Genomic DNA, 22030 nt, shown 5'->3' on the forward strand with positions numbered 1-22030 from the left:
TTTCCAGTGCTTAACAAAGAGCTGGGACATCCATCGTTTACTAAAGCATGTTAATGAGCTATATATGTTTATACATCAGCTTGGCTGATCTGATTTGACCAGATTTGGGTACATTAGGACCCATGTTATAATCACGGTACATCGAAGTTCCAAGAAAAGTAGCTTTAAATAAACACAGACGTCCCATCTCAGCTGAAAGCAACAAGACATCAGAAAAAGATTGCATCATTCACAGAAGTGTTTTCATTGTTTCCTTTAAAAGCTATGACCGGTATCAGAGTCAGAGCATCAGCGTTGGCCTCCAACACCTCACAGTCTGCTAACAGAAGCTGCTCCCTGTGACTAAGCTCTATTGTCTGTTATTGGGAGGCTTCGCTCGTAGACGCCTAGGGAGGAACTCAAATCAGCCTCAGTTCGATCTGTACTGTGACACATCGACTGCGTCTTTAAACCTTACAGGGATGTGGTGAAGCATTTACAGATGGGAACACTCTTTTTGAATGGTAAAGATTTGAAAACATCGATCAATTATTAACATCTCCTAAAACTAATAAAAAAAAAATGAAGAATACAGTAAATGGTACTCCACATATGTGCATATTTCAATCAACGTGCACATTTGGACAAGGAAACATTACAATCTTGTGCAACTTTCTTTCCTGTTTCTGCAGTAGAAACCCATCAGATTTAACCCTCAAGCCTCCAAGATAAATGATAGACTGGGGAATACTAACAGTCCTGGTTCTGTTTATCACAAACCTTACAATGTAGTGATTTAAAGTAGGAAACCTATAATGTTAAAAAAAACAAAACAGATTTCCACAGATTTTTCCCATTGTCCAGTTCCTGAAACCTATTACCTGAAAAGTGGCTGTACAAGAATTTAAGTGGTGAAGCACGTATATCTAAACCAGTGTTTCCCAACCTTTTGGAGCCACGGCACATATTTCACATTAGAAAAATCACACGGCACACCACCAAACAAAAATGTCACAAAAAGCAAATTGATAATTTTCCCCTGTGCACATGGCATAGTGGAGTTTGGCTCAGTTTGTCCCTAGTATACCTTTGTTGCTTGCTTCTGACCACTACCCATGCGCTACTAGCACTACTCATGCTAGGGCCTTCATCTGGGTCAGAATGTTCTCCAGGACCCTACTTTTTCTTTTCAAACATTTATCTATTGCTATTACGCACTGCGTCGTCTCACAGCATGACTATTATGTATTTGTTTTCTTTGTCTTCTTCTGTTTTACTGGCAGTTGGCAACCCATTTAATTAGAGCAGGTAATTGTACTGCCCACTGGTGGAAGAGAATGCTACTCACATCTTTAATCCACGGTTACTAAACCACATCAGTAACTGCTCAATAGTGAATGCCTGTTTTAATTAACAAGTAAAAAAAAAATAAAAAATCCAATGCCAAACAGAAACTTCCACAGTAAATGTATTATAATTATAAATGACAGCATCACCCCTTTAACAACTAATTTACATCTAGAGCAGCGTTTTTCACAAATAAAATAAAATTAATGGCAATAGCAAATAATTCCAGTTGAATGTTTTAGGTTTGAACAAAGATATTCAATGTCTCTGAGAGGGAAAATCTGATTAGTCATGGTTAAATTGTTATTTATCATTATTATCATTATTAATATTATTATTGTTAATCAAAATATAGTGCCACATTAATCATTAATAAAGGAATAAATATTTACTTTAATGTCTGTTTACATCGATTACACTTCAGTGCTTTTAATCCTGTTTGGGGTTTTTAAAAAAAATATTTTTTACTTTTTGTGAATTTTTCACAGTACTTACCTTTTGTATTAAAAAAAAGGTCTGCATATTGTTTTTATTTTATTTTGTAATTATGTAGTCAGAAGTAGTCACATTTTATTAAATCTTAAAAGTTTTAAATGCATTTAATATGCATTGATAAAATATAATAATTCCCAGTGAATTAATCTTTTCTGATCTCCACTCTGAAAACAGACAGTTGCTCAGGAGGGTTAAATTATTGATGTAAAGCACGTTTCCCGGTGGTCCTTACACATGTCTTTTAAATCAGATAAAGTGGTCTCTGGGTTATGGAGTTTGAGTAAGAAAACAATACAAGTGTGTGTGATTCACTGAGCGACAGCACAGAAACAATAGTGTAATTCATTCCAGCTTCAGTATCTGCCAGCGCTGGTTTGAACAAAGTAAGACTGATGGTGTGTTTGGGTCTGTTTGTCCCCCTGGAGCCGCTGGAGTGTGCTGAACAGGCTGGACATCCTGTTTTAGACCGAGCAGAGGAGGAAACGCCCAGGAAGGAACAGGCTCCTGGCAGAAGGCTAAAAATACAGGAGGAGGGGCCCAACATAAGGGCCGGGGGCCGTTAATTTGTCTTCTCCTCTCTAAATGAATTTAGTTTTTAGGTTACCTATCAGCCCCCCAGCAAACCTGAATTGGACAGAGGGGATGCTCTAAGAGGCACATTTTTCTTTTCAGAGTTTATACAAGTGCAATAAAATTTCTGATGAGAAAAATATCTGTTAAAAGCAGGAAAATACTTTTAATTTCTGTTTTTCTGTGATCTCTGGAGTAAACACTGTATCACCATATCATCTCTAACTGGTTGTGGCAGAAAGCCTGAGGTTTCATCCTATTAAAAGGGAGTTTTTCCTTCCCACTGTCACCAATTGCGTGCTCAAAGGTGGTCATTTGATTGTTTGAGTTTTCTCTATATAATTGTTGGGTCTCTAACTTACAATCTTAAGGGCATTGAGGTGACTGCTGTTGTGATTTGGTCAAATACTTTTAAGAAACTTAATTCAATATTACTTTTTTATAGATATAATTACTTTCCCACAGTGTATACTGAAGGTTTTGTGGTATAATATTTACAGATACAGATTTCCAGCTGTATTCTTTTATTCTCTTATATAGGGATGCATGTCATAGAACTCCTATAATTTTACAGAGGCATTAAACGTTCTATTTTAATTAAGTAATCAGCTTGCAAGGGGTGACCAATAAGAAGAAAGTTGGTGTAAAGAGGAGGAGCTAAACTGTCACTGTTGCAGACAGTTAATGAATTGAGCCCAATGTAAGATAAATGAGGATTATTTTCAAACCGTAAACAAGCCAAGCTACTCTGGTAGAATGTGAGATTAAATGTATGAGATACTCTTTGTCTCAGAGACTGCGGCTGATTTCAGTGACTGCCAGAAACTACTCACCAACCGGTGGCTAGTGGTTTCTGGCAGTCACTGAAATCAGCTACAAAGATGGTGCTGCATCAAAAACTTTCTTGTGAATACTTCAGTCGCTAGCAGATTGCTGCTGGTATATAGTTTTCATGGAAGATGCTGATGTTTTTCTACAAACACGAGCAACTCCAGGCCAAGTGGCAGTGAAACTCAAAAAAGGTCATCTCTGCAGTCAACGTATTTCAAATACGTTGACTGCAGAGATTATACTTTGAATGCAAACATTCCCAGTTTCTGGTCTGTGTCACACTTGTCACAGTTTCACTACAGCTAGTCTTTTTTTAATTAAGGTTCAACCCTGAAGGAAGAACAATGTCTCCGTTTTTGATTGTGCACAAGTGCATGACGGCATAAAAGCAAAGAAATCAGTTTAACATCAGAGAAAAATCTGACAATTGTAGGAAAATATGGACATTTTTTATCTGATTCTGTGGATAAAACCATTAAAATGCCTTGTGTTAAGTTTTCTGTCCTCAAGTTAGAAACTGAAATCAGTTGGCATTTTAAATCAAATGACGAAAGTTAGGTCTCTCATATACAGGCCATGCAACAGCTTCCTGATTAGAAGGTCACATGTACCGCCTCCTTTGTGTTCTGCATAAGAGGATAATGGAGACAAATACAGCCGAACACTTCCTGAGTGGTAGGACATCATCATTTTGTTAGCTTAAGTTTTTTTTTTTTAGGTTTTTTAGGTCATATTTTAAATGTGTGAAAACGCTGCCCACACAATGAGGAAGGCAGAGCTTTTCACAAACACATCATCATTATTTAAACGAGAGTAGAGTTTGACACACACTTGAAGAGGAGCTGAACTCACATTGATTTCCAGACTGCAGAGACTGAGGGAGTCGGCATCTCTGTTGGCCTGTTTCCTCTTCTTCTGCAAAACACAAACAGAATAAAAAACATCAGCGAGAGAGAGCAGGTGTTGATTTTAAGAAGTACGCTTCAAATTTGTTTATATTTTTATTAAATCAGATTACATTCAGAAATGTGAAAGTCGAGTTTTTGTGATGGATCCCAACCGCAACTTTTTAGCTCACTGTTCTGGTTTCAGCTTGCAATCATTTGTGACTTATTTTTCAATAAATTACTATAAATTAAAATATTTTAATACAAAAAAAGCAAGCAGGAAAAAAAAAATCTGTTCAGTTTAATTGTTCAAATTGTTTTTGTCTTGTTTCGATCAATCTGGAGAGAAGATTTTAGCATTTTTCATCATTAAATAGTGTCTGAAGAACTTCTCTGGCTAACCTCTAACTCAACACAGAGTCGAATAGTAACCTGTAAGTATCCTGAGAGGAAAAACTTACAGCAAATGAGCAAGAATAATAATAATAAGAAATTTCTCTGCTCAAGTCCGCTCAGATATCAACATTTCAGTAAGTTGTTACCCATCAGATAAACTCTGAGTTTAATTTACCCAGATTATAATGAATGAAAATAACATGCAAAAACATTTCAACCCTTAACAAAATATTGTGTTATATCTTTTTTCCGCATTTGTACAAGTTAAGGCTCAGTCATGGGGGGGTCACCAGACAAGAGGAGGGAACTGTGCTCTAATTTCAAAGCTAAGCAGTTTAAGTGGTGTTAAGAGGTGAACAATACAACAAGAAGTCCCTTGTTTCCTTTCCTTTGAGAGTAGTTTAGTCTGAATGAGATTTAAATGGAATAGATGCTTTTTCCATTAAACAATGGACACAATCTTAACTCAAATCTCTGTGGATCCTGATTGGGAGTTCCTGCTTCTGTTGGAGAAAGGAGAGCATGTCCAGTAAATCCATAGATTTTTCAGGTGATGGAAAAATGATTCCAGATGGAGTTAGACTCCTTAAAAAGTGGGACAGGAAGCCTTAATGTGCGTCATGAAAGAGGCCTACAAAGATGGACGTGGTCTACCAATGGCTTGTAAGGTCCAGTAACATCTCGAGATAAGCACTTTTGACCTCTTAGGCTACGTTCACACTGCAGGCGAAAGCGCATAAAATCCGACTTTTTTGACCCTAAACGACCCATATCCGATCATGGTATGACAGTGTGAACAGCACAAATCTGATCTGGGTCACTTTCGTATGTGGTACTGAATCCAACACATATCTGATGTTTTAGAAAGCGACTGCTGTTTGAACGGTCATGTCGCATTAAATCCATCTTTTACGTCACTGACACAAGACAGACCCCAATTAGCGCTGGAGAAGCGCCCGAGAAGACATCGCGAACGCTTCCTGGTCATCCAGTGTAGATATTAGTGAAACTGTTGGGAAGACAACGTTGGAGAAACGTGAACATTTTATTTGTACTGTATAATCTGCAGATTGTGACAGAAATCTGCAACTATCCTTTGAAGCACCGCTCCTCTAAAACAGCAATAAGGATAATTATTAGGCCATATCTAAATAACAAAATAACTTTACAACTTAAAGCAAAATTGGGAAACGTAGAGTCAGAAACAAGTCTTTATATTAAGAGCCTTCAGTCAAACAATATTGTTTGGTCTGTGTCTAAACAGAGTGCGTTGTGTGTGACGTCTTCTCTTGCGCATGCGGGCCGCTTTGAGGGTTCACACTAGAGCGCGTTTCCTGTCACATTTTATTTGTAGTGTGAACAAGCAGACAAAAAAAACGGATTTGATCAAAAAAAAAAAATCAGAATTGAACATTAAGACCTGCAGTGTGAACGTGGGCTTTGATTTTGTAAATCAAAAAAATCCCCCACACGTGATGGGGACCTGACTGTGAACCTGACTTGTTTCTAAAAAAGAAAAGCACACCGTGCTTGAGCATCTTGTCATATCGAATAAGAAACATAAATAGATATGTTAAACTCATCATAAAAAGCATTTAGTGATCAAGGAAGTTTAGAACCAGAATTCTTTTTGCAGCCACAACAGTGCCCCCCCAATGGTTATTCATAAGAATGGTAATTAGAAATGCACGCACTTCTGCACTGGCTTAAATTTTTAGGCCTAAAACCTGACACCATCTTCTATATACAGTCTACTACAGGCTCCTATCAGCTGGACTAGGTGGGGGGCAGGTCCAGCTCCACCCATTCTGACAGCGAGCCCCCACTTATTTTTTCCCAAAAGTGCTGGAAGTAGAAAGGGAACAAACCCAGTGAAATAAACATATCTCAAACTTGTACTTAATAAATATAGAAACATGCACACAAAAAACAAATCCAGAAACATGTCCCCCTTCAGGACGACGTCGGTACCGCAGGCTTTTATCAAAGCGGTTCTGATTCTTCACACTCACCCGATAGTAAACAAACAAACAGCAGCCCATCATCAGGATCAGCTCCTCAAACACACTTGTAATCAACTCTGCAGCTCCTTATCCTCCTCTTTCTTCCTCTCCTCTTCCTCCAGGTCCCTTTCTTTTAACCCCAAAGTCACATTCGCCCTCTTTTCTTTTCTCCTCTTTACATGCTGGACAGCACTCGAAATAATTTCTCCTTTGTTCGTCCCACCTCCTGTGAATCACCTCCTTCACAGTCACATTTTATTTCACCTCTTTTAGTTCTGTTAACGTTCTCCAGGTTCTTGATCCAAAAGCCTCTTCTTCTGCACCTCCTCTTCTCTTTTCTGACCTTCTTTTGCCCGCTGCTTCTCTCTGCCTGCGTACTCCTGCTTCACCACCTCAGCCACAGTCTGAGCCTCCTCAGCCTCACCACCTTCCTGAGTGGATCTACAGACCCTCAGGAACAGGAACCCTTTACAATGTATGTGTGTGTGTGTATGTGTGTGTTTGTCTGTCCCCTCGGTTCCCACAGGACAAACAGGAAATGACGGATGTTGGGGGGGAAACAAGACGTCTATAATTAGGAGCTGAAGGAGCACGGTGACAGCAGCAGGACAAACACTTACAAAGACTGATCACTTACATCTATCACACATTATTTTCACACAAAAAAATTAAAAAGTAATTATGAATTTTCTTTCTTTCTTGCCTTTTCAAATTATGTTAAAGGAAATTCATTTTTGCAACACAGATATTTTTTTCTTAAAGCATATAATTTAGAGTAAATTACTTAAAAAGTGTGAATCACAAAAAAATGAAGCAGAGTGGGGCTAAAACTATTAACTGATGAACTGACAGAGAAATTCGCTTCCAGCTGTGCCGATCAGCAATGTTTTGCCTAATTATTAAAGGTGAAACAGCTCTAATTTCACTGGTTACACATTCTGCACAGTTCTTGTGTTTATTACAACATACATATTTTTAATGAGAATTCAGCTACAATATTACCAATAAACCCCTGATGGCTTTAAGTGAATCACATTAATCATCGCATAACAGTGCATTGTGTTCTGCTGGGAAACCCTGGGTCCTGGCATTCATGTTGCTGGCACTAACACACAAACACTTCTACAGACCAGCTTGAACTGTGAGTCATGCAAAGCCACTCTAGTAGAGCCAGAGAGCAAAAATATAAAGCCGGAAATGACCATAATAGGTCTCCTTTAACATTAAAAACGTAATCACCTATCTGTTTTCTGCCTCTTTGCAGGAGTCAGCAGTCTAGGCAGAGAGGCCCAGACCTCCTCCACCTCGTCTAGGAAGACAAAATGAGGCATTTCTGATCCAGCTGAGAGACAGAAACTGTACAGCCTGTCCTGCGTCTTCTCGTGGGTGTCCTACCAGTTGGACATGCTTGAAACTTCTTATCTAGGAGGCCTCCAGGAGCCATCTGGTTCAGATGCCTCAGTAACCTTAATGTGGCGAAATGTCCAAAGCTAAACCCAGACACACACAATGAATCTGAAGCTGGTCGTGTCTCCCAAGGCAAAGTGGCTTGTTTTTGTGGGTTTTTTATAAATTAATTTAGTGATTATTACTAGAGGATTGTGGTTCTTGTGTATTGTTTACCAGGTTTCGCAGTAGGGACAATAACAAATTACTGAATTAAGCTGAACTGAACCAAATAGCCTAAATGTGCAAATGTGGGGCTTCAAAACAGGACTTGTGTGATGTTTAAAATAATGTCCTTATCTCCAAACCTCAAAACATAAAAATCAAATAAAGAAAAGGTAAAATCACATAACTTAGGTGAGACACCGCTTGCTGCTTTTTTTTTTTGTTTTGTTTTTTTGCTGCATTTGTTTTGTTTTTTTATTATGGACTTTGGCACATCCTGTGTTATATAATAATGGAGTCACAGCACAGTTACTGTAACGCAGGGAATAACATGACTAAGTTCATGTGTGGGAATTGTTCTTACCCCTCTAAGGGTCCAGCCATCAGGAGAGAGGAGAGAGAAGGAGGATGTTTTCCTCTGCCGCTTCGACCTGAAGGAAGAAAAGGAGGAAGGAAGAGAGACCGATGAGGAGAGGAGAGAAGCAATAAAGGATGAAAGGAACATGATAGCATGCTGTTACCTCAAACAATAAAGAAGAAGAAAAAAAGATTTTCAATTTGCTTTTCAATTACGGTTTTTTTTATTTTATTTTTTAATAACTTCACTAGGATTTAAAAACTTTAAAAAAAAATACAGAAATTAAAATGTGAGCAGTTTTGAAAGCTGAGTTATTTCATTGCACAATTAGCAACAGAAGATTAAGTGAAAACTAATCTTTATACTTGTGAAAAATTAAGTTAATTTTTTTAAGGTTTGGCTTTTTAACTATGCAGATTGTCACGATGAGTAAAGGAGGCAAGCCTTCAAAGGTGTGTAAAATATGAAGTGGGCAGAGCTCCACCAGGTGGTTTCTCAAAGTCACTACACCCACGACCTTTTACCCAGTGCAAAATTTGTGTGAAGATCTTTTAGGTGATAATTTTGTGTAAGTTCGGTTAAATTCTTTACTGACCGTTAAATCTTATGAATTTTGAACAGATAAAGGAATGAAGGCGCTCTGGCATGGCTTAGCCTCCATCAGATTTAACAAAGCTTGGCTTCCATTTGTGTGTATGAGGCCGGACATCACTACTTTTAAAGAAAATACAGGATATTTGTACTTCATTTGTTTTTATTATGGATATCAAACTTTTAAGGTAAGCAGATTATTTGTTTAAGTAGTCAGACTTTCAGCAACAGTAACAACTGTAACCCACACAAACTCTTTGTGTCACATTTAGTTTGTAGACTAAACTATAAAGCAGCTCCGCTAAACTGACAAAGTGAAATATGGTGTATATCGGCATATGTATGTGGAAATAACTGGTGTGAAACTGCAAGTGTGTTTCCTGTCCTTATAACCTGACAGCTTCCCTCCAACCTGAGCTTCTGCAAGTCCTGCAACTGACTGTGCAAAAATTAGAGATTCAACAAAGTAACAGAAATTGTAGCAAAGGCCAACTTCAGCATCTCCCAGAGCCATCCACTTTTATTTACTGTTAATAGCACATTCATCATTTCTAATCTGAACAAAAGGCTTATGAACGCTGGTGAAGCTGCAGAAGAACGAGCAGACAGAGAGGACACAGACAGCCAGAGACAAACATGTTACATCATTAGAGCCTCTCCCTCTTCTGTCTGTGTGACACAGAGAGTGACAGCAGTCCTGCTCTGTTTCCTGGCCTCTCACCCCAGGAAGCTCCTAACTGTGTCTGTGACTTCAGTATCTACCTTCCCTCTGCTGTCAGTGGCACGGTAACTGCTGAGGAGTTCTCTGATTGGATGTTTCTTACTTAAGGTAGAACTCACTTTTAGTCAGTTCTACCTTAAGAACGAGGCTTATGTAAGGCCTGTGTGGCTCACTGATAAACAACTATGACAATAAATGAAGTTACATCCAAACAAAGTTGCTCCAGAAGTTCTTGTTTCACACTAAAAAATACAGACTGGTTTGATAAAACAAGAGCAGCTTTGTATGACTCACAGATCAGTACAATAATCATTCTTAAAAGGCTTTTATCTGAAATAAGCTGCTGTAAACTAACTTTGTAAACGCAAAAATTACTTCGGTTATGCTGACCTCACTATGAGAAATTTTGGCCATGTATGTATGTATGAACATCCATCACTGTGAAACTCCTAAAGAAAAACTAAATCATATAATCCTGTCTTGTCAGATGCTGACCGTGTCTCACACAATGTCCACATTAGGAAGTTTTGGAGGGTGCCGGTGGCGTAAATATCAGGTTTATGAGCCTGCTTGGACATTAATGTTTTTGCACTTGGTTTGACCTGCTTTTTCTACTTTGATTTTCACTCGCTGTCTAGATTTAAGTACTAAAGCTGTTAGGAGAAGATCCTTGTTTGGGTTTAAATACATCCCACTCACCAGTAACCCTTTGTGTTGAACAATGACTAGCTGGGAATGACATCTTTGTCTCATTATGCCATAACCCAGTGCCAACTTCCCCCAACAGATGACGCACTCGGGCTGAGGGATGCGCAGTTTTTTCCCCTCTTTTTTCTTTAGATGGTAGACCATTTGTGCTGGTGGTTCATTGTGATTTGATTCACAGAAAAAAAGTGATCATTCCCCCACCTCAGAAGTGATCCCCTTCTCTAACAGAGACTCTGATGTGTAACTCTGTAATAATTCCCACCATCTGGCATCTGCCACAAAGCCTACAAAATATTGATATCTTAAATTAAAACCTCATTCACCGTTTTAGATGGTGATTGGATGGTGTTTTAGAGGATGAAACAGGTCTGAATTGGAAAACAGTGAGCAGCTGTAAAACAATAAGATGCGAATGTGTTTACACACAGTGTATGGTGGGAGATTGTTCAGCGATTGCTGCTTTTTCTCAGCTTTCTGTTGCTTCTTCATTGTGTTTTATGACAATTTTCTAACAATGACATGGATGGATCTGAAGTTACAGACGCTACCAGGCATCAGTATTTGTTTTGTTTTTTTAATCAATAGACCAAAAAACAATTTCTGTCTCATCATGGCTCTAAAGTGTGTGTGTGTGTCTGTCTGTGTGTGTGTGTTTGCCTTTATGTGTGTGACTCATTCATTCCTGGGAGTTGCAGGGCTTTTTCCAATAGTGCAAACCATCCCACCCTGGATGAACTCACACACATGCACACGCACGCACACTTGCACACAGAGTTCTGTTTCCATCACTTCAGAGGACATTATGCCGACTTGAATACATGTACTATAACCCTTACTCTAACCTTAAACCTTAAAATGTTTTAAACTCATTTTTTTTCCCAAGAGGGAGGTGACGTGGTTGAACTCTCCTGCTGAGGAGATCAGAGGTGTGTTTGGCTACACGCACCTCCAGTCTTTCCCTGCCTGTTCTCCTGGTAAATCTTTTATCCCCTCATCTGTTTTTAATATCACTTTCTCAGCAAACATTCAGTTTTCAGACTAAAACAGGGCATTATGCTCAAGGGGGGGCTAGCTGTAGTGAGACTAACTGTGGGAGTCATTTTGGAGTTTTACATTGTTCTGTTCTGTTGTTGTCATCATTAATAAACATGCAGATATGAAACTATCTGCAAATCAGTGGACTATTTAGGAGAGGTCCATGAAGTGGTATCAATCTCAAATGTCAAACCAAATCTTTCATTCTTTGTGCTGCTTCCACTTCCGTCAGCACTATAATCACAACACACAGCTCAGGCACAAAAACGTCTCATGAAACCAGCAGAGCGGCGTGCAGTGTGGGTAGGAACAATTATGTCTAAATGACAGACAAAAAATGTCACCTGAACAACATCTTGCATTGTCCCTTGAAAGCAGCAGAACCACATTTCTCCAGAGATTAACTCCCCACACCCAGTTCATCATCTGTTTTATGACTCTTGAGAAGCATTTCAGACATAGCAAAAGTGGTTAAAATACATTACACAGTGTCAGCCTGTTTTAGTTAGACAGCTGATAAACTCATTGTAAAGTACCCGCCAACACCAATCTGCCAAACTTTTCTATATTTCTATATAACGAGTGAGAAATTTCTCTCTGTTGGACTGAACCAGAGCTGAAAGTACTGCACAAATAGGACTGTACTGAGTTCATATCATTCATCCCTTTTTCATTACTTAGAAAAAGTACAAACAATCTTAAATAAATAAATAAATGATTAAATTGATTTTAAAAAGTTGACCAAATTTAGCTTTTACCTACCTAAAAGTAAAATCTTATTGTATGGAAACCATGAATACAGAAATGAACAAATAGACTATTACAAGGAAAAGCTAGGAAAAAATGTTTTAAAGAAAAGATGAAAAATTATCAGAATTTCAAGCACTAAAAAGAAAAAATGCAAACTGCAAACGCACATAAACCACATCTACACATTCTCTTTAACATCTCTTTTGATTTGCGAGTCCAACTTCTGGAATGGGAAGGCTCTCACGGGTGCCCAGGTGCCCGTTGTATCATTATTAAATGTTAATTCTATCTACAGAATTTATTTCTAAATTACATCAACAGAGGTACATCCCATGAGCTGCATAATTAGCAGCTTAATGAGAGTAATCAGTCATTGTCTAAATGTTCAGCTTTCGCCATACAAATGCTGCAGCATTGCATGTGTCTTTGTATACGGACAGAAAGTTTTCGGTCTCTATGAGCTTCGGAGAAATCATTGAAAGTTCCACGCGAGCAGTAGAAGTTAGTGGTATTCAAACCACACAGGAGAACTGTGACTATTATCACATAACAATCACCAATGTGGTGAAAACAAGTATCAAAGCAGCAGTTAATCATTTGACAGTCAGCCTTTTATGGACCCCTGAAATGTGGAGAAACTTGAGTTACTACACGTACAAGTAACTACAGAACACATTTGCGTATGATTTCATAATATTACTGAAGCCCCAAAGGCAGAATTCCTGCATACAAGAAAGATTTGCCTATCCCACAGAAGAAATGCAGGTTGTATTTACTGCATGCTTTGTTACTAAAACTTTGTGTGTGGAGGTGGCGTTACATCTAAAAACTTGTGTATGGAAGGTCTTTCAGTGTCTTTTTATTAAGCAGGACGAGACTTCCAGGTGTGATGTTTGCAAATATTGTTTATGCCGTTATTTACAAATGATCATGGTAGCTACATCCATCTTTTAAATACAGTATATGATGAACCCAGCCAAGAGGGGGCCACAAGCCTGTGTACCCCTACTGCTGGTCCCAAGCTCAGATAAATGGAAAGGGTTGCATCAGGAAAGGCATCCGGCCCAAAATCTTTGCCAAATTGAACACGTGGCTCATAAAAAAATGGCATTTCCATATTGGATTAGTCGGGTTAACAATGACTGCCTCTGGTGCTGTTCGCCAACAAGGAGCTTGTGGAAACTGTGGTACTGTTGGCTGAAGACAAAGCAACAGGAGAGGGGGAAGGCATGTTAGGAGGCAGTGAGAGAGAAGGAAAGGAATGAGTGTGGAGATGAGAGTAGGCTGATATATATGGATATATTGTGTGTACAGGAGACTAGGTGGAAGGGAAGCAAGGTCAGAAGCACTGAAGGCAGATTTAAGATGTTCTATTATGGTGGAGCAGGGGCAATCTTGAAGGAAATGTATATGACGGTGCTGTGGGGGTGAAGAGAATGCCAGACAGGATCACAAGTGTGAGGCTTGAAATATTCAGTTCCATTTCAATTCAATTTTATTTATACAGCGCCAAATCACAACAACAGTCTCCTCAAGGCACTTTATATTGTAAGGTCGACCCTACAATAACACACACACAGAAAAACCCAACAATCATATGACCCCCTACGTGCAAGCACTTTGGCGACAGTGGGAAGGGAAAACTCCCTTTTAAATAGAAGGGGTGATGTTGAATGCTGTCAGTGAATATGAGCCACAGGCTGGATGTCAGCAGAGAAAGACTGTTGATTAAAGTAGACTTCAATTGACATAAAAGCAAAGGGACCATAGGTGATGAGGAGGTCATGAGGAGGTCATGAGAAGGTAGGTTAGGTATGGCGTCAAATAGAGAAAGGCAGAAAAACACAAATGGTGGTGGATTTTGAAAAAGGATGGAAATGGCTGTGGCAAATATGCGCTTCAAGAAGAGGGAGGAACATCGAGTGACATAAAAGAATCGAGGAAGGTGCGGGCAGGTGGACAACAGCTTATGCAGAAGGTGCCATTTAAAGACACAGGAGACTGTGAGATGGTGTCAGGGGAGACTGTAGCAAAACAGCACTGGATAACAGTCTGTAGGATTACTTTGGAAATCAAAAAGAGGAAGTGAGTGAAGACAGAGGCTGAAGAAGGAAGAAGGAAAATGGCTGCACAGAATTCGGGGGGAGTTGACACAGGCTTTAAGTTGTAGTTAAGAGTTACAAGAAGAGTGTGAAAGTACAGCTGTAGTGCTGAGAGAAACTTCCAGAAAGGTATCTGATGTATCCTCTGGACAGAGGCTTGCTCTAGAAATAAGAAAGGGACTGAAATTCAGCAGAAATAAAGCATAATACATGTGTACAAATGAGTGGGAGGCAGATGAAACAGTGAAGTAACAGTGAAGCTGTGAGGAATAAACACCTGAGATCAACCATCCAAAGCAATGGACAGAGCACAAGAGAGATGTAGAAGAGAGTGGAGGCAGTGTGGAGCAGCTGTGACAGAATGATGGCAGCAAGAAAGAAAGGGAAGGTTTACAAGACAAGTGAGTGAGGCCTGCTATGACGTATGGTTTGGACACAGTGACAATGACCAAAAGATAGGACGCCGAGCTGAACATGTTAAGATCTTCACTGGCAGTGACTAGATTGGACAAGGTTAGAAATGAGAACATCAGAGGCACCACTCAGGGTGAACCGAGTGAGTGAAATGAGTTTTGAGGAGGGATAGTGGATATACTACTCAAGCAATGTTGAAGACAGAGCTACCAGTCAGAGGAAGAAGAGGAAGACCAAGAGAAGACTCATGGATGTAGTGAAGAAGGGGATGCTAGGGATAAGGTGGGACAAAGGTAGACGATCTGCTGTGACTACCTATAACGGGAGCACCCAAAAGAAGAAGAAAAACTACAGTCTATGATGAATGCCAGTTAGAGATCACCAGTGGGTAAAATTTTTCAATGCTATACTGTCTTAATTTTAAAATTCCCAATGGATGAGAGCATGGAAATGACCGCTACACTAATATTTTAGTTTGTACTCTATAACTTTTATCTAAAACCTTTAGCTAGTTATAATTTTGAAGATACTGAAAGGTGATAAATTATCCTGCATTTATATGGATGAAGTAGCATCCAGGATATTCAAATAATCTCTCACTGCAGCAATAAAGTGACATTTTTAAATCAGTGATTATGCTACAATCCTCATACTCAGTCATTTTAATTTATATATAATGTTTGTACTTTACATATATGACGTAAATACTTCTACCATTTCAAATGTTTAAAGTCTCTATGAAGCACCAAATTCCAAATATAACACATCTGTATGAGGGCACAGGACGGCTAATGTTAAAACTCAGACGCTGACTTCTACGCTGTATTTACTGCCTGCCTCACAGAGTAGGACACCTGCACCAAATATGGTTATGGAAGTATAATTTTGTGAGCAGAAGATTTTTTATAAAAACTTGTTTTAGAGCAACTTCTGATTTGAGCTCCCAATGAACAGCTAAATTAGAAGTTAGTTCAGCTGATACTTATAAAAAAAAATAACTGTCCAAATAGAGAGGCTTGCTTCTAGAAGGACTATGAATCCACACCGCCACACTGAATCCAAAGAGAAGCAGCTCTCCATCCTTCAGAGACTCGCTCCACCTTCTGGTTTGATATTTGTGGAGTGGGATTCGCACAGCAGCGGGATAATGAGCCCCAAACACACATCAAAGCCTTGAAGAACTACTTAAAAACCAAAGTAGGCGTCCCAGCAAACATGAATTTCCCTGCAATCACATGATCTCAACCTCACTGAACATTTATGAAGACCGAGGAAGTTCTTTATGAGATCATCCTGGAGCAGCGTGGGTAAACACCAGCTTCAACAAATGCTATTTTGCATTTAAGTAACCAAAACTAACACAAACTAGCATAACATCACATCACTCCAGAGCTTCAGCTGCTAATTCAACAGTATCAGAAAACTGTGACTTAAACAGCAAACAAATATCAGCTCACACCAAACTGTCAGAGAGGCAAACTGACTGCAGAAGGCTGTTTATCTGAAATGTACTGTGTGTGGTACAGGTTAAAATCATAGCAAGGGCCTCACAAGGACAGAAGTACCCAGTGTGTGTGTGTGTGTGTGTGTGTGTGTGTGTGTGTGTGTGTGTGTGTGTGTGTATTCCTTTTTGCTAGCACTAGCTTGAGTTTTACAGCTTGGGAAAACAGATCCTGTCTTTTGGTGCTTGAAAGCTTTCTTTTATGGCTCAGAATTGAATGAGGTGAATGAGGTCCAGGTAAAGTTCAGGGGTAAAGCTCGGGGTCCTCACAGAGATAGACTTGGAGTCTTGTGTGTGTGTGTTTGCACAAGCTATAAGTCACCCTCTCATGCAAACTTGTGACTCATGAAGCAGCAATAAAAACCTCTTTCTTTCAGTTTTTTCTCTCTTTGGTAGACTGACTGCCTCTTCAGAGTCTCTTGACTTTAAATCTTCCACATGTATAATAAAACCTTATAATTAAACACACACCGGCAGTGATAGGGTTAATCATAGAATTGCATGTCTTTCCCCGAAACTTTTAATACATTTTCTTTACCAAAAAACTTCAGAAAAAACATCTCAAGCTTCACAGAGGAGCTTCCCCTCACCTCGAACCCCGCTGACATCCATCACCTGCCTGCATCGGACTGCAGCTCCTCCCAACGAGCCGAAAACAAACCCTCTTTATAAAAAAACCAACAAAAAAAACCCCTGATTAAACAAAAACAGCAGTCGGATCAGCTGCTTCAGTGAGTTTAGCTCTTCCAGTGAGTGAAAACAAAAGTTTCTTCTTAAAATAAATGAAAGTCCAGCTTCAGTGCGAAGATTTGTGCCGGATAACAACCTGAGAGCGATAAATCCTTCCTTTTTCTGTACAGCCGAGTCTGAGCAGCGCCTTCCTTCGAACCTCGCCTTCAAAATAAAAGCATGGGTTGACTTTGAAGATAAAATGAGATATTACTCACATTTGACATTAACATATTAAATGTGTTTTAGAATGCATTGAGGAAAAATTGAAAAACAGAGACTGTCAAGAACAAATAGTTTAACATTTGTTGTAATGCAAAGTAGTATTATGCATTTCCAGATCGGGCTTATTTTTATTCTACAGTAGCTTTGCATGATTCAGTCAAAAAAAAGACTCTGCTCCTTGGTTGCAGCACCACAGATCCTCTCAAACAAGCTGTATTAGTTATTCCACCTTTACACCAATTTTCTCCAGACTGGATGATACTCACTCATAAAAACAGAGGTTTGAGCAGCAGGTGGGTGGAGCTTCTATGCCAAAGATGACCATATTATATCTGCTCTCTATGACCTCATACATATCCAAAAGTTCAAACTAGACGTGGGCAGAATAATCCAAATGTTTATATTATCAATAGCAAAGTTGGTATTGTTATTGGACTGATATTAGTGCAATAGAATTGATACTTTTGTTTCCTCCAAGCTTTCAGTATGTAGCCTACTGAATTCTCAAATATTTTTTAAATTAATTGTTAATCATCTCTAAACCATGCCAGGGTTTAAGCTTTTATTCTGAAAATAAAAGCAGGCTGTTTGTAGAACATCTGAGTTTTAGTAGCTTCTGTTTATTTAAGCCTTGATGCCTCACAGCTCACAAACTATAGAGCTGTCCAGTGGCTTTTATATCAGGGAAGAGTGTTTGTTTCACCACAAGAAACTAAAACCTGTTAGTCAGCTTGAAGCATGTCACAGAGTACGATCAGCCATAAAGGATATTTTGATCCAAATTATATTTTGCTACAATAAAAGCTTGCTCATATCCAAATCATCCCCAGCAGAAAGTCATGAAAAGAAAGGAAATAGAAATAACTTTTTTTAATATGGATTTTTTATTTTCTATATAAAAGGTACTATAAAACAGTACAATTTCTAAAAACAAGTAGCTTACTAAAATAAAAGTCTAACTATACAAAATCATATCAGACATTTCCAGAGAAAAATAAAAGTTATATTTACAAGTAGGAAATGTTACATCGTCCCTTCCAGCCAACTCAAACCTGCAGATGAACCAGAAATCCTCACTCACGCATTCAGCAGCAACTCACTCTCTTGAGCTAGAAAACAATTTTTAAAAAGAAAAACTCAAAAAGCAAAATACTTTGTTCACGTAAATGATAGTCTTCCATCATTGTTAGCCAGGTGTACTAACATTTATGTCACTTCTTTAAACAAAATATTCGATTTTATGATCCGATAATAGTGGTCATGTTACTTTGTTACACCAACAATAAATCTTTGTCAACAAATATAAGACATGAGTATGTTGGAAGTATTTCAAAACAAGATGTGCTTTTAAAGAAGGTTTCTCTTTATGATGCAAATGTCTTTCAAGAAACAAGTGGGCACGTTTAAATAAAAAAGGCACCTCTTAAACAAGCTTCATCTGATTCTTTATCTTATAGTATAAGTTTTTTCAGTATTTGGTCTTAAATCACGATAATACAAAATAATATTACATCAAAACAGTCCCCCCTTTTTTGTATTTTTGCATAATGCAAGAACTAAAAGTGCAAAGGACCTTTTTTCACTCTAAGTAAAGCACAAGAGGAACCTTTTGAGTAATGCAATCGCCATGATAAAATAGGAATAGTAAACATTACCTATGTAAGCCAGAGATTACTAAAAATGAAAGACAGTAGACAAATAAAGCATCTAAGTCCAGCCTGTATGTGGCAGAAGAAATGTGAAATCTTTACTAGATTTTCCTCTCGACTTGATACACCGATAAGCAAAACAGAGAGAAAACAAAAAGACTGAAACTGAGTTACAAGAATCACCACAACCAAAGCAGATCTGAACTGTTTTGGTTTACTTGATAACATGTTTGGTCAGAGAATAGGGAAGATTTGTTTGGTTATCTGCAGCAATAACAGCTGTGGTCACTGGAAAAGCCCAGAATTGGTGCTTCCCTCTAGAAAGTCTATATCTGTCCCCTTTCTAATGCCATCGCTGTTATGAAAAAAGTCACACAACAAACATACGGCTCCAACCACCGTGTTCTCCATTATGTAATTGTGATAGCTGTTGCTATGACAGCAGCCAGGTGGGTCAAACTTCATGCTAGCATTTTTACCGAAGGTGTGCATGCAAACAGAAAAAGAAAAAAAAAGTGTCCTTGATGGTATGCACTTCTGTGGAGCAGTTACTCTGAGGGAGTTTCCCAGAAGTGTTTGGTCCAAAAGTGCTGACTGATGTCTTTAAGGTGTTTATACATTCAGCAGCTTTAAGTAAGAACTGCTTTGACAGTCCTGGGCAGCAAGTAAACTCTTTGATCAGGTTCTGCTTTATCTTGCATTTTCACATCAAAACAGTACTGGAACAGCTGGTTTGTTACAGCATCAAGTTTTGGTACCTGACATCAAGTCATACATTTCTGTCTGCCAATCAGGACACTGTGGCCTGAGGCCATCTTTGGTTTGAAATGGTCACCTCTGCCAACATCTGGAGTTCCAGTCCTTCAAAAATCCTCCAGTGGACAAAAAAAAAAAAGAAAAAAAGAACTGCAATTACCAAAGTTTTCTCGTAATCAGTGATTAGCACAATTACCAGGAAATACTGCTCTAGAACACAGTGGCTACTATAGCAATCACAGTCATTACTGTTCTAGAACACAGTGGTACCACAGTTACAAAAGAATACTGTTATAGAATTCAGTGGTTCCATAGTTTTCATAGCTATTTATCAACATTCTAGAATTCAAAGGTTACCATGGTCACTATGGTCAAGTGTTTTACAACATAGTGGCTACCATAGTTACCATGGAATAGTGTTCTAGAACTCAGTGGTTAACATAGTTATGACAGATCAGCATTCCAGAACTCAGTTTCTGCTTCCCACTCCGGTTCTTCCAGCTTCGCCTTCTTCACAAAGGCAACTTTTTGGTCCAAGTTGCCACATTGATTTACAAGATGACATCACCAGGCTAGCCTTCTTTTGATTGGCTGAAGGCATACCCCTACAACGATGCCACAGGTGTGAGAACAGCGTCATTTTGCTCGAGGTGATGATGGTGGTGCAGCTCAGCTTTGCACACCGTGGCAGCGCTGCAGCTGAGCGATGTGGCAGCGGGTGCCTCTTCATCACCTGAAAGACACATAGCCAAGTGTGAGCACCATGATCCCCTTCAGTCTTTAAGAATCATTTACCTTTGTGCAAAAGTCACATGAGGACATAAGTCAGGGAAATTTGGCACATGCATGTTATTGAAAATGTTGCTTTTTCTACAGAACAAACAGCAAAGTTCGATTTTATAAAACATCTGTTGAGGTTGAGGCCTTACTCAAACCATAGAAAGATGATTCACTCTCAGCCAGGGAGGAGGAGTCTGCCTGGTCATGTGACAGTCCGTCCATTAAGGGAATAGAAAGCTCTGATGAAGGAACAGATGAATCATAGATGCCTGAATCACGAGGTGGGGGGATCTCTGGAACAGTGGGGCGGCCTTCATCAGCCTGTCCCTGACCAGGGGAAATGCCATCCTGGAGGATGGAAGGACCAGAGGAGGACAAGGAGGAGGAAGAGTCTTCGGATAACAGTCCAGATATTCCAGAAGCAGACCTGTAACAGAAAAAGCATCTGCAGTCAGAATAATAATAATAATAATAATAATAATAATAGTTATATGTTACCTGCTGTTATATCAGTGAAATTAAAAGAAAACAAAAATGAGGTGTAACACACTTTCCTTTACCTTGAATTGGGATCTAGCATGAACAGAGAAGAGTGTGGTAGGTCTGGACTGGGACAGACACCAGGACTGGGACAGGGGTCAGGGGTGGAACTGGGACTCGGGCCAAGGTTGGGATCAGGGCTGGAACCATGGGCCAGCTGGAGTACGTTCCTCCCTATCACGCCCTCCCCACTCTCCAGCGATGGCATTCGCACCACCACCTCATTCAGCACCAAGCCAGAGTCAAACCTCTGCTCAGCCTGAGATGACAAGGAGCAGGAAGGTTTGGGCGGAAGGCTCGGAGCCTGGACAGCAGCGAGAGACGGATGTTTGGAGGAAGAGTCAGGAGAGGTAGAGGATGCTCCAGCAGGAGCAAGCTGCTTTTCAAACCAGTCGGGGTTCTGACTGATGTGCTGGTGCATGTTGCAGATGGAAACGTAGAGCGAGCGCCCGGACTTGCTTCTGAAATAGTTCCTCCGGGAAATGTTAAGAGGCTGCTGCTCACGATCAGTCAGACCGGAATGACTCGAATGGAACCGACTGAAGAGCTGAGGCAGCTGGTCCATCAGCTTGAACCTAAACAGGAAATGAAATTATTTATCAGGTTGCAAGTATTTATCATTTTCATTAAAGTTTGTATTCATGGTTCCCATCTTTACCTGGTAGCCAGACTCAGCATGGTGGGGATGTCGCTTTCTGTAGAATAGTCAAAGTAAACTGCCATGTATCGGTTCATCTCCTGTGCCCCGCTGTCTTCGCTTTGCTTCGCCTGCCGCAGCTTCTCAGCAATCATGGCAACCGCCACAATGAACAGGTCCCCACCAACCGCAGTAATCGAAGAGCTGCTGCCATTACTACGGCGGCTCACTGGCGTCTTCCCTCGACGGCTCTTCTTTTCCACATAATAGCTGCAAAAAAACAACAGTTATGACAAAAGGGGTTGAAAAAATATGGTAAGGAAAAGAATAAAGGTACATTTTTAGTTGACTCCTTACGTAACATTTTTTGTATTTTAGAAACCTGAAATGTTCTTGAAGAGGAAAAGGCACATGG

The 22030-nt window shown here is 39.5% G+C and overlaps 2 protein-coding genes across 6 annotated transcripts in view; both read right to left on the minus strand.

Moving 5' to 3' along the window:
• Nucleotides 1-17168, minus strand: part of arhgef3 (Rho guanine nucleotide exchange factor (GEF) 3) — a 33300-nt gene extending 16132 nt beyond the window's left edge. The window contains exons 1-3 of one of the 4 annotated variants that reach the window (XM_040003274.1): nucleotides 16890-17168; nucleotides 8484-8550; nucleotides 4075-4134 (exon numbers count right to left, since the gene is read on the minus strand). In XM_040003274.1, the coding sequence (XP_039859208.1) occupies nucleotides 4075-4134; nucleotides 8484-8550; nucleotides 16890-16924 (162 nt within the window). In that variant the 5' untranslated portion in view covers nucleotides 16925-17168. The other 3 variants (XM_040003266.1, XM_040003294.1, XM_040003284.1) reach the window with 3 other exon arrangements.
• Nucleotides 17169-18114: 946 nt separating this feature from the next.
• il17rd (interleukin 17 receptor D) overlaps nucleotides 18115-22030 on the minus strand; it is a 33723-nt gene continuing 29807 nt past the window's right edge. For both annotated transcript variants that reach the window (XM_040003245.1, XM_040003253.1), the window contains exons 13-16: nucleotides 21637-21885; nucleotides 20999-21553; nucleotides 20588-20865; nucleotides 18115-20391 (exon numbers count right to left, since the gene is read on the minus strand). In XM_040003245.1, coding sequence (XP_039859179.1) covers nucleotides 20264-20391; nucleotides 20588-20865; nucleotides 20999-21553; nucleotides 21637-21885 — 1210 coding nt within the window. In that variant the 3' untranslated portion in view covers nucleotides 18115-20263. The remainder of the gene's footprint in view (nucleotides 20392-20587; nucleotides 20866-20998; nucleotides 21554-21636; nucleotides 21886-22030) is intronic.

Source organism: Simochromis diagramma, unplaced genomic scaffold, assembly GCF_900408965.1.
Source record: "Simochromis diagramma unplaced genomic scaffold, fSimDia1.1 OVJJ01000320.1, whole genome shotgun sequence".
Lineage (NCBI taxonomy): Eukaryota > Metazoa > Chordata > Actinopteri > Cichliformes > Cichlidae > Simochromis > Simochromis diagramma.